General features: G+C 40.3%; 1 protein-coding gene across 2 annotated transcripts; it reads right to left on the bottom strand.

Moving 5' to 3' along the window:
• Positions 1–1,186: 1,186 nt before the first annotated feature.
• Positions 1,187–7,079, bottom strand: LOC144716660 (WD-40 repeat family protein / notchless protein). 2 transcript variants are annotated; one of them, XM_078591854.1, is made up of 13 exons: positions 6,852–7,079; positions 6,665–6,746; positions 6,492–6,581; positions 5,614–5,739; positions 4,723–4,850; positions 4,272–4,471; positions 3,858–3,921; positions 3,521–3,649; positions 2,811–2,948; positions 2,507–2,649; positions 1,664–1,718; positions 1,530–1,586; positions 1,187–1,448 (listed from the first exon to the last, which is right to left on the bottom strand). In XM_078591854.1, exons 1-13 carry the CDS (start codon positions 7,017–7,019, stop codon positions 1,365–1,367), a joined length of 1,464 nt encoding a protein of 487 aa, XP_078447980.1. In that variant the 5' UTR covers positions 7,020–7,079; the 3' UTR covers positions 1,187–1,364. The 2 variants fall into 2 exon arrangements, with proteins under 2 accessions (XP_078447980.1, XP_078447981.1); XM_078591855.1 differs by having other exon boundaries at positions 3,521–3,631; positions 6,852–7,078.
• Positions 7,080–13,335: the final 6,256 nt, after the last annotated feature.

Here is a 13,335-nt window from a genome sequence, read left to right as displayed (position 1 = left end):
TGCCCGCGTGGCCGCTGCGCAGCATCCCGCACAACTCCGCGCGCTGCACCAACGGCTTGCCGCCCGGCCTGTGCATTCTGCACCCGCGCGCGGTGTTTGGCGCCCGCACGTGGCGCTTGGCACCCGCGCGCTCCCGCCTATCGGCTTGCACGCCCAGCACGCGCGGACTTCACTTGATCCATTCCACCTAGGCGTGAACGGGCACTCGCACCCTCCATAGTGTATCACCACAGACGAGGGCGATGGCCTAAAAAAATCAGGTTGGGCATCACCACCCTTAGTGTATCATAACACACTAATTGGACTCAGTCATTACAGATTGTGAGTCTCATGCGAACACGTCCTTTCAATAAGCACGCAGGCTTATGGGCATGGAATGCCGCTTAGTTAGGAGCCTAACATGCCCCCACCGCCTGAACTTGTTGACGCCCTCATCGATGCCAACTGCTCCGCTTCATATCCTCGTAGCAGGTCCTCGAATTACCATAAATCTGAGTCGCGCTCCCATGTTGCTTATTTGGCAAGTCTGTTGTTCCACTTAATGAGGTACTCAATCTTGTGGTAGCAACCATGACTTCCTCCCCAGTCAATTTCCCTCTTTGCCAAATATCAATCTTCTCAATTATTTTGACATTAAGTGATCCAGGTTCAGGGCAACTCTCAAAGAACCACATAATTATTTATACAGAGATCTGGGACGGAAAGTGATGTCTCTAAAAGATTATGCTCCATTGCAACTACTCTTGTCCCTATCAAAGGCTTTCAGAGTGCTTTATTTTTCAGTATTAAAATCATTTAACTACCCAAAGTGAAAGAAAATTTGAGAAAATGTATTCTGCAAATTGGATTCAAAAAGACTTCTGCTTACAACAGTTTTTCTATTGAATTGTAGAAAGCAGATGACGGATGATGGGATTTTATGATTAAATCACTTTTCTGTCTTCGTTGTTCTCTTGGAAGATGACGATTTATGATGAGTTTCCTTCTTGGGAAAAGGAATATTGAGTTTCCTTTTTGGAAGTTCACACATTTTAAGGTGTATTCATGGCATCATATCTTCTATTTGATTACTATAATATCACAACTCAACTGAGTGTTTCTCTCCTCACAGTAACCACATCAGTCGCAGCACTCAATTACTGAAAATTTCAATAACTAATTGCGAACTTGAACCATTGAAACTTAATTGTTTATGTTCACAAGAAACTTTGAGCACAATTAAACAAAATTTAAATATCTATTTTCCAGAGTAATAAAAGAATATGGGTAGGATGAAAAAAGGGATATTGCAGACTGACAATTTATACGAATCTCAGAAACAATCAATGAAAAAATATTATACATACCATGGCACATTCATTACATCATCCCATCCACAACTTCAACACCTTGTCCTTGCCGCCGGACGCCACCTTCTCACCATCCGGGCTCCAGTCTACGGCAAAAACCTATCAAATTGATGAATTAAATTAGTTTAACACATTAATTTAACCAAATGGATGGGTTAAAAATTTTCTAATGAAAGAAACCTCGTCTGCATGTCCCGGAAGATCTTGTTTCAGCTTTCTCGTTCGAACATCCCACACCTAATAAAAAAATTCTTACTCATTTTACGAACTTTGTGGCAGTCAAAAGGCAGTAATGCAAAGGACGAAGACAGTACCTTGAGAGTAGAGTCTTTACTACCACTGAGGAGAAGCCTGCTATCCGCAGACCAGCTGGAAGAGGAAATGGACGATATGGTTAGAATGAGGGTTGGCAGTCGGTGACGAAGACTAAGATAAATTCAGAAGATGAATGACGATAATGATGCCTGCCTAAGAAAAGGGGATAAAACAACTTAATGCTCTCTAATTGCTTGAAAACCGATGAACCAATGTATGATGATGAAGATGGCGATGACAATTCAATGCTTTAAAATCAAGTCCGACACTGTCTCAATCCTGAGCAATGGTCTATTCGTCGGCAATCCTTTGCCACACCCTCCCCATTCCTGTTCTTCCCTTCTATCCAGGGAACTTCTCTCACTTTCTTCTCTTCCCTTCCCCATTGTGAACATTGAATGATAGTGATTCACTAATGAAAGTGAAAGGTATACAAGGAAAAAGGGATACATGTCTACACAGGACAGTATCAAACGGCGATTATTATTCAACGTTGAGAACCAGAGGATGACAAGGATGATGATCAGAAACTGGATGGACTATGATGATAACTATTTGTTATCAATCAATGGATGGCGGTGACGGCAACGATGATGATAACGCTAATAATTCAATGCTCCATCTTGGTTCTGAATAGATGGATGACGATGACAACAATTATTCGCCGTTAATCGATGGATGACGATGACAACAATTATTCGCCCTTAATCGATGGATAACAGTGATAACGATTATGATTTGTTGCCGTCATACTCTGCCATTCATCATTATCGTTAGCGAACCCTAGAGGATAGCCGCCTCTAAAAGTCAATTGCAATGTTGGGAAAGCAAAGTACACTAACCTTATCTGATAAACTGGACCAACATGGCCTCGAAAAGATGTGATGAACTTCCCAGTAACGCCATTCCACAGTTTCACAGATTTGTCAAAAGAAGCACTCGCAAGCCATTGGCCATCAGGCGAGAAGTAGACATGATTTACCAGCTGAAAGAAAATTGTTCTTTTCAGGATGAAAAACCACCGCACGACACAAAAAGATGACGACAGTATGAAGTGACAAGAAAGACAGGTTAGAAATTTGACTTCAAAACCGAACTTCACAGGAAGTGGATGAAGAAACTTGAATCTTATGGCGTTTTACCTACCTGCTGATGTCCAGTCAACCGCGCTTTGGGTTGTTTGTTGACTGAAGGCTCCCAAAGAATCATCGTAAAATCGTCAGAACCTGAAACGAGCCTTTCTGGGGCATTTCCCTTCATTTTATGGTATCTGATAAGAGCAGCCTGTTTCAAAAAAAATAAGAAAGATGGATGAGTAATTTGCCGTTCAGATAGGATGGTTCAGCTTGGCTCGGAATGAATATGGATCCCATTCATCCTGTCCGTTGGAGAAACAATTTTGCAGCAAGAATGGAAATATCTTAGTTGTCTAGTAAGCATCCCACTGGAGATTCTGGAAACTACTGTTTGGCGTACTCAAGAGTAATGACAAAAGGACAATGATGAGTCATCATCATCCTTATCATTCCTTTGTTAGAGGATTAAGATGACAAGAACGAGGTAGCCACCATCATCGTCACTCATTTACGACGAGAATGACAGTAACCAAAACATCATCATCTTAGCCGTGGATAGAAACTATAGTTCGATTTGTTATCTAAGATTGTTTGGCAGATTTACAACTTGGTATGAAGAAACCAGTATCACAACAAGAATCCATATTTCATGCTGATCAAAATCAAACTCACAATGAATGGTCGTTTCAGCAAAAGTAAATTTGATTTGAAATTGACTTGGTTAAAAACAAAAACATGAAGGAAATTAACCGAGCGACAACCAGAAAGCAACAAAATTACCTCTTTCATTTCCTCCGCCGATGAATACTGTTTGCCAGTATGATTGAAGGCGCCAGTACGGAGCACGTATTCTGTGCTTAGCGCAAGAGAATTGACCCAGTGTCCATGTCCCTGGAAACAAACATTACGCTAAGATCACTGGATTATCTTGGGCTGTTCGAAAAAAGTAATCTCAGTCCAAAAAGTATGAGAAGTTTCATTAAGTCTACAGCGTTGAATTTACAAAATGGCCAACTTTAGACCTCCAAAAAACAGGAGAGATAATCACTGAGAAAGAGGAAAAAATGGGATCAACTGAAATCTTGTTAAAATATCATTAAAAAGGAAGCATTCATACCTTCAATTCACGAATTAGCTTTCCTTGAGATGTCTCCCAAACTTTGATGGTGCAATCCTGCGAACTGATCGATGAAAGCTAATGTCAAAAGGGTCCGAGCTATACAACTCAAAAGGTTAAAAATAAACAAAATAATGTTGCCGAGCGATGTATGAAAACAAATATTTGAAATCATTTAAGTTAATGAAACTACAAAATGCATCATCAAAAGAAAACATAGGCAGCATCCGTCTGTATAACTATATTGTTATTGTTAAATTCAAGAAACAATCCAGCTCTAATTCTTTTGATTTTACGTCCACACAGTCAGGGATGGATTCTAAGAAAATAAAACAATAATGGCTCTAATTAACGTCTGTGGTAGACAGAAAAAAACCAGCAACGAGAGACTGAAACTCTGATGGCGGCCTTTACCCTGTGTAAATCAAGCCATCACCACCCCATTTAACACAAGTCACTGCCAGTGTATGACTAGTCAGAATGATTAAACATTTTTTCGAAGCAATGTCCCATATCCTTGCATCCCCATCTTTGCAAGAACTTACAAATCTGCGACATGGAGCTTGCAAATGTACGGGTTCCCAAGATAATCCAGTGATCCACTTTTTATGACCCTGAAAACATTTAAGATAAATCCATCTGAGTGAAAAAAGGGAGAAACGAGAGCATTCTAATTTCTATGAAGCCCTACGGAATATTACACCGAATATTCAGAAAGAAGATCAAAATAATAAATATTTTGGGACGAGACTTTTAGATAACCATCTCAATTTAGATAGGAATGTTGAGATAAATGATTCAAACATAATATTTTACAGACTTACGGGAACTTTGCTAAGGGAGAAGAAAAAATACATTGACTTACAGAAAATGGGTTTCCAGATGCTTTCCCAGTCTGTGGGTCCCACAGTATAATCTCTCCTGCTTTGCTACCACTCACGATATGCTTGCCGTCAGGTGACCAGGCAACACAAAGCACCCAATTTTTATGGCCTAGAGAAAAAGAATGCATCTATGCAAGTTATTCTCACGAGGCATTTTTTTTAGAAATATGCTCAAGAAGCATTAATAACATGACGAGAAAAAATATCCAATCCATGAAATATTCACCACGAACTGAAAAAGGAAGAATCTGAAAAGTTAAGCAGAAAAACTGATTAACTCATTTTAAAAAATATCAGGGGACTTTTTTCAAGCCCAAGAAGAATCCCTGAAAATAAAGCAAACAACCTCGTCCTGTAATTTGGTGTTATGGCACGACTTCCCGCGACTAAACATAGAAGAGGTTGTAGAATCTCTATTTTACTTCAATTCTAAGGTTGTGGAATCTCTTCAAAACTCGTGAATGTTTGATGTCTTGAAGCCCACCAATCCGAAAGCAACGAAAAGATGGATTTGAGAAGAGTCCAATCAAACTAAGGAATTATATCAGAAGAGAGCATATTATTTTCCTCGTTAAGTTATCTCTATCGAGCAATACGACTTGCCCCCCAGAGCCGATTATTTTCCTCGTTAAGTTATCTCTATCGAGTAATACACCTTGCCCCCCAGAGTAATCGTGGGAGGGGTCAACTATAGCTATACGACTAATTTGGTAAATAAGAAACATGTCTGGCGTAACCTGGACAGCTAAAACTACGGTAACAAGAGAAAAAGATTGCACGATTGAAATGTGCTTATGACTGGAACAGAAAAGGCACCGAGGATATAGCTGTAACAACTTTTTTACATGGGCATACGTATTCTCTTAAGTTACCTGTACAAGTAAACAATGGTGTCTGAGTATTAAGATCCCATAGCCGAACAGTAGTATCACCAGAGCCACTAGCCAAACTTCTTCCATCAGGGCTGAAGACGACAGAGAGTACAGCTTCTGAATGACCTGGAATATATTAAATAGCAAGCAATATAAAGATGTGAAAACTCATAATGCAGTGACAGAGGTGATGGCTGATGATGATGATCTCGTCATAGTATCCACAATTTCACAATTGTCATCATCACTGACATCGTCACCATCATCATCCATGACTAGAGTTACGCGGATGAGTTCATCATCATCATCTACCGGGGGCCTAATGAAGTGGGAAATGACAACTCATCATCTGGAAGAGAGATAACGCAAAGAGTGATGAGAGGGCAATCATCAGTACTGGTCACCATCATCACTTATTGTCACATACAAACGACAACGACAGTGATAATTTAGACATCGCCATCCCATCAAATGTGATGAAGATTATGTCATCATCGTTTGGAAAGCAAACACCAAGTTGCAGTTGGTAAAGGCCCCAGTAGAGGTCTGTACCAGAAAACGCATATTCAGATATCATGAAGAACCTGCAGAAATTTTAAATACCTTAACCAGTTCAAAGTTTATCCAAGTTTGATTACGATCTGGTAGAATTGCGTAAGACATATAACCACGAAAAGACGGAAAGAACTAAGTTATTCCGGTGATGAGCGAAATCTTCATTCGTACCTCGACAACAGAATCTTAAGTCAACTTTTTGAATACATGGATTTTGAGTAAGAGAGATTATAAAACAACACCGTGCAACAAATTCATCACCGGGTTAATATAAGCTTAAAAATTGATCTAACAGATTCGAAGATAAAAAATTATTAACCAACCAGCAATGGTAGCCGAACAGCGGTTGACCGAACGAATCCGAAACAGCGCCTGAGGTTGATAAATAATTGGCAAAGTTCTCTCAACCGACACTGTTCAGAGCCAAAACACAGTCAGGAGACGAAAATGATTAATCCGTAGACTCTAAATAAGCAATTCCAAACCAAAAACATACATTTCTTCTTCTGCAAATAAACTCCAAGCTGTTCCACTAGTTCCTCATCCAATATGTAAAATGCGTATGGCAACTTATCCTCCTGCACAACCCAGAAGCGGGAAATCGAAAATTATGAAATATAGAAACAACCCGAGTGGCGATTCCGGTAAAGAAATCAATTTTGAGTAGAGGGTCCGCGCCATACATTTTTAAGCCGGGCATTGACGATCTCCTGAAGCTGGAGGGGTCCGACGTTGAGGGGAAGAGCGATTTGGGGGCCAAGGCGCTCGCCTTCCGGATCTGTCAGTTGGCATATCACAACGCTGCCCTCCCCAGAGGTAATGCCCATAGCTTCGACTCCTTCCACGGCCATCTTCCTTGCTTCCAGAATTGTAGCGACGAGGAACGATAAACCTTAGGGTTTTGCAAGTGAAATATTCCAATTTGTAGGAATGAACTAAAGATTAGGGAAAGGTTCAGGTCAAAATAAGAAAGGTCAAGTCATAGTCAATGTCACTGAAGTCAATGAGGTTTAAAGGGTAAGGCAAGATAGAGATCAAATGGGAAGATTCTATAGACTCTACATTTGTGGATATGATTGGATGCTCCATATGAGCAAATTTCTGACCACAATAAATTTGTGGCGACATCGTGGGCAGTTTGAATGTGGGGCGGGAATTTGGACCGTCTAACTCCCAATTTCGCGCCCCCTGACCACAGGACTGTAGTGGGCTGAACCCTAATTCCCTGGCACAGTGGGTGGTTAATATTTAATCGGATTTGAATCGGCAACCTCATTTAAAAAAATACATGTTCATCACGAACGCTCTTGTTAATTTTGAAAGTAACTCATCACATTTATTACTATTTTGTTAGGAAATGTTAAATTGAATGTTTAAATCTGACCAAGTTAAAAATTTTGCTTTGGCCTTAGCTCTGTGTGGTGGCTGGGTTGAATGCTCACTAGGCTGGTGTAAGGCCCCAAAGTAGGCGGCATTCATGTGGAGAGGCAAGCGCGCTAACTGCGTAGGGTGCACTGGCACACTTGCCCGTGGGGAAACCTCTCAAACTGGGAATTGGGATAGGAAGTCGAGTTTGTTGCGTGGACACCACATACATCATGAGTGGTGACTCATGTCCCTGATCTTTGAAGCCAATGCCCACATGGTGCTCATGCTTGTAGGCGCGCATGCGCGGCGGATCAAGGTAGGGCACATGCATAGGCTGCTGAGTCCGCGCTTGTTGGTCGTTGAGGCCGTGCACGTTGGCCATTGAGGCTGTGCACAAGCCGTCTGCCAAGACCGCACGCACACGCCTCACCGAGGCCACTTGCATGGGCCGCAGAGACTTAGCGCGTAAGCTGCCAATGCATGGACCACAAAGCCCGGGGGTACTACCGCATGGGGGCGAGATTGTATCCCCTGAAGAGGCTAAGGCATATTGTGCAGAGTGCCGAGATGGTTGTAGGGCACTTGGCGTGTCTCTGTAGGTATTGTTGCGGCACGCAAGCACCAAGGCTCGGGGCATCAAGCACGACGGGACCAATGTGGACTAGAGAAATAGAGATGTTAGCTCAGGAGCTGGAAACATGTTGTGCGTCAAGGCTGGGCCCCAAGCACGGTGATGCTCAGGGTGACATCGGGTGTGTGGTATGATCAACCGCTGTGTGCACTGAGGGCCATGGCCTATGAGGGTACATCGCCAACCATGGGGCACACTTGTAGCGACGGTGTCTACAGAGGAGGGCGCCAAGATATCAGCCTTGATATTGCATATATGTCAATTTTCTACCATCCAATCAGGCGCACACCATCAATCATGCATGCATTGATACACCTCCACAATCCCCCCACCCATAATGGTCACACGCATAAAAGTTAAAAATAATATTTAACTCATTACTATTTTGGATTATATTTTACAATATCAAAAGCAAGCAAAATATTTAATGTTTGAGTTAATCCCCATCGGAATCCAATATGTCCTTAAAACCACCAAAATTTTCCCAACTCATGAAGATTGCATTTTGTTTTGGAAATATTTTTATTGGGCTTGATTGATCATTTAAACTGAAAAATGCAACAAACTCAACGTAAATCAAATTGGATTGAAATACAATATCATGTACCTTAGCCATCATCTGACATTCTATCCCCCACCTCACTGCACCATCACCTCATGATGTGATTTATCCTTCACACCGCTTGGATAATCCCATGCCACATTGTTGCCCTTTTACCATGCCATCACCCTCCTACCATGCACCTCAACCTGCTTCGTATTGTGCATCCCACCTTGAGCTGTGAAATCACACATTTCCCATAAAACATTTCTTCATTCTACCCTACGTTGTATTTCTTAAGCATATCCAACCACATTTACAAATTTAGTGATTTGTATTACTCCTAGTGGTCTTCCACCGGTATCAGATTCAATATAATAGGTTAGTTCAATAAGTGTGAGTCTTCAAGTAGTAAACTTTTGGGATTTTATATTTGGAGCTTTCATCTAACTTGGTGGTTTTAAGGTAGTACTCCTGCCCCTGACTGGGGAATGGGGATACACCAATATTATTTTGACCAAATTTAAAGGTTGGGAACGATTGACTTGGAATTTTATTATTCCTGGTCATTCTGTATTGATGGAGGACCATCGAGAAGCTCCTATTCAAGGCCGCCATCAACCGCGACGTGACAGCCGAGTCGACGTGAAGAACCCCACCTTCAAGTACATGGCTTGACGATCGAACTTGTAAATTATGCAGTTTATTTTACGCATTTCTTTAAGTGTATGGACTTTCAAAGGGGCCACCTGTTTAGGCCTTGTTTTATATCTGATGTAATTATTTTATTTGGCCCATTAGGGGAAGGTCTCTCACATGAACCATTCCCCTAATGACCCACTACACTGCCTACCTATATAAAGGGGGGTATGCCTTGATGTAGGGACAGATTGCATTTTGGAAAAGTCAAGAATTGAGTTTCTTTGTTTGTTTTCCCTTTTCTATTTGGTGGGACCCCCACCTAGATCTGCCAGAAGAGAGGTTACAAGCGAGGAGGAATTCTCCATCAACCAAAATCTCCTCCGAATTGCATTTGTGTGAACAAAGAGTCCTGTTGTGTGAACAAAAGAAGTCCCATTGAGTGGATGCTTCGCATGATGCGATCAGGGACGCGGACGGGACGATTTTTCATCCTGGGACGAAAAAAATTGTACCATCCGAGGATAAGGACGAATTTTGGGACAACGGGGACCACCAGACGTGACGGTTTTCGTCCCGTGGGACGAAAAAATCGTCCGTCTGGAGGTCTCCAGACGATGGACAGACGAATATGGACGAAAAATTGCCTGATTCACATCCGACGGTTAAGATGTTGCCACGTGGCCTTGTTAGTACAATTTACATTATATTATAACCTATTATAATATATCAAAATTATAAAATGTGTTTTTTCATCCCTGGACAAATTTTGGGACGAAAATTCATCCTGGGAGGACTGGACGGGACGAAAATTCGTCCAGAGATTATTGGACGGGACGGATTTGTTGTCGGTGGACGAAAAACCATCCCGTCCTTCGTCCCTGACCTTATGTCGGACGTAGGACGGGACGAAATTCATCCCGTCACGTCCTTCGTCCACGTTCGGGACGATCCGGATCTATACTCGCATCCTTGTGAAAGCAACCAATCAAAGACACATTGATACGTGCTTTTTTTATTATTATTTTTTAATTTTTATTGTATTGATACTTGCTGAAAACCACAATGGGGTCTCCAGCCCCGCTGATTGAATTCATTCATGCCGTAAACTTAGCCAAGGCTGCCCTCGTCATCGTGAATCATCGCAGGAGGCCTTACTGTTGTTCCCGTCATGTTCTTCAACCTCCCTGATCGGTTGAACAGTTCGTCGACGGTGGACCTCCACCACCAAACTTGAATTACCCTTGACTTGATATTTTGATCGATGGGGCATTGGATACCTGATGTCTTTGGGGATATCATTTTAGCCGTCGGTCGATTCTGCCAAGATTCTTCATCGCCTATTGAATTTCTGAGCGGGTTCGATTGGTTGCCCTTTAATGTATTGACCTAACAAGGCTTCCTCTCCACTGTTAGGGTTTTTAGAACTCCTTCATCAAGACCTATTTCTCATTGTGATCGGGCCTTTTGGACTCCTTCTGCGGGATCCATTAGCCAACATCTAATGTTCCTTCCGAATTGGAGATTGCACCAGATTGAGGGCAGCTGAATTGGAAGATATATATATATATATATATGTTGTGCCACTTTTTGCACCGATCACAGTTAAATTGGGTGATTCCCGGACAAAGCATTGTGCTGAATCAGGTCTTCTTCTTTAAACTCCCCCTTTTAACTTTTAGCATGATTACTTTCTTCAATGCTGACGACATCGTTCCTCTGCCTGAGAGAATTAATATATATATATGATTAGCCACTGCTATTTGTGCGATTGGAATCTTCTTTTCGAGGTGTCGATTTAGATTCGTCAACAACGGAGGTCGAGACGCCTCAGGGCAGTGAATGTTCATCTCACCTCGTTTGTGTTTGATTCGGACCGTGGGTCATTGGGAGCCTACCGACCTAGACCTTCTCTTCATGTCATCTCCTGATCTCCTCACTAAATCGGCAAAATCCAAACTACTTTCTCGTTGTTTTAAAATTACATCGTTCAATTCACATCTTCATTTTTATTCATTTATGGCGGTGTAAACCAATTTGACGACACCGTCGTATTGTTTTACATCATGTATCACATTCCATGTATCCATGGGCTTCAATTATAAGCATCACGCGTGCATTATAATGAATATAATGCATTATATTCACTATAATGAATATTATATGATACATGGAATGTGTGATTGGCTTGCAGACCACTTATATTTCTAGCACATCACACACAGGGTATGAAACTAGACAACAAGTATATTATATCGAGATCAACAAATAGTAATCAGTTGCGGAAGGGACAAAACCTCTCACTCACACTTCAATGTGGAAAATGAGAAAAATTGCATTACTAAAAATTTAATTTCGTAAATTAAACTTTTTACGAAAAGATATAAATTTTTGGATTAGTGATGAAATCTTCTACATACAAATAAGTGCTTATGGATAATATTTTCACTTCATAAAGAAACTTGCACTATGAATACTTGAAACAATTTGTCAATTATTAAAAAATTGAGCATCCACATGAGCCTTTTACTCGAGAATAAAATATGGCTGGTTATCATTGCTAATGATTTCCTTTCATAAATAAAATTATGTCCACACTTTATAGATCTATCATGAATTTATCCTTTTGGTTTATTCTATCTTTAGCATGAGCAGTGAAACTCTTTATGTCAATTTCTCTTCTTGTAAAAGGTCCGTGGATATAAGATGTTGTAGAGGAGCATAATTTTTTTTAAGGAATCATTAACCATCCTGAGTTGCTTGAGTGCATGTTATACGTAAGAGGGAAGACCTGGGAGTTGGGCCCTTGGATGACATAAAAACCTCCTAACAAATTATTATGATATATTTTGACCAAATTTTCAAAAATCTACTAAATATCATATTTGTATAACAGTTTCATGTGCATGTTATAGAATAGTGTTTGGTTGTTCATATACCGATATCAATGATGGTATCGAGATGGATGCTACACCGGGTATCATAAATGGGACATCCAATACTTCCCTTTAACAGTATCCACATACCAGATGATAGTACCGATATCCTATACCATTTTCCATTTTGATATCATTATATGTCTCAATATCAGCATCCGCTTTCATTTTAAGGGTTGGATGAAAATTTTGATTAGTGGTCCGTGAAATGTATATTTTGACATTCCCTATAATTTGAAATAAATGATAAATAACATTCTTATTTTTAGGAATAATATTTTTACGTATTTTTGGACAAAATAGCCCACTCTAGAACAGAGGTGAGACAATCGATGGTCAAGGTCTATAAGAGTAGACTGGTTACATGTGGGATTTATCATGTGTTTGTAAGATTCTAATTCAACAATGTGCTGAAACAAATACCACAAGTTAAAACCTATTGAAGTATGACATCTTTGTAGCATCTCACCATAAAAATAAAGTTGAACCATTTTAGGTCGGCACATGCTTTGATTTTTTATGGATTCATATCTTATTTTATAATAAAATTTTAAATATTATATGTATAAATTATGCTCAAATTCAATATGTCAACAAATAATTGGGATGTGCTCTTTCCCCTATATTTACAATAATAGAGGCTAAATGGAAAAAGTCATTTTCTAGTCCCCTCAATAAAAAAAAAATCACCCTTTGTCAAAGTGATTTGAGACTACCAACAGAACATATGCCAGGATATGTAAATTATTTTCTATTATATCCCTTACTACTCATTCAAACTAATGATACACAAAAGACTATAAAATGCCCCTCTGTTGACAAAGGGTGATTTTTTTATTAGAAAATAGAATTGTTTTCTTTGGAATCATCTCTGGAACATAGCTTCCACTAAATCGAGCATCCCACCCACACATGGCAAGCCTATAGGAAATACACTTATTAAATCACCATGCATGGGTATTAGCTAGTATATATTGCATTGTCTGCCATCCAATATAAAATTAATTATTACACTTATCTCATGAATTTTATATATTTATTGTCAGTGAAAT

The sequence above is a fragment of the Wolffia australiana genome, chromosome 2 (genome assembly GCF_029677425.1).
Source record: "Wolffia australiana isolate 7733 chromosome 2, ASM2967742v1".
Taxonomy (NCBI): Eukaryota; Viridiplantae; Streptophyta; class Magnoliopsida; order Alismatales; family Araceae; genus Wolffia; species Wolffia australiana.
This window is presented reverse-complemented; position numbering and strand designations above follow the sequence as displayed.

Excerpts from the sequence above, each read along its gene's own strand:
- LOC144716660 (XM_078591854.1), bottom strand. The coding sequence starts at position 7,019 with ATGGCCGTGGAAGGAGTCGAAGCTATGGGCATTACCTCTGGGGAGGGC. Across the intron at positions 6,582-6,664 it reads TTATTTGCAGAAGAAGAAAT|TGTCGGTTGAGAGAACTTTG; the intron begins GTATGTTTTTGG and ends GGCTCTGAACAG. Across the intron at positions 5,740-6,491 it reads CTGTTCGGCTACCATTGCTG|GTCATTCAGAAGCTGTACTC; the intron begins GTTGGTTAATAA and ends AATATATTCCAG.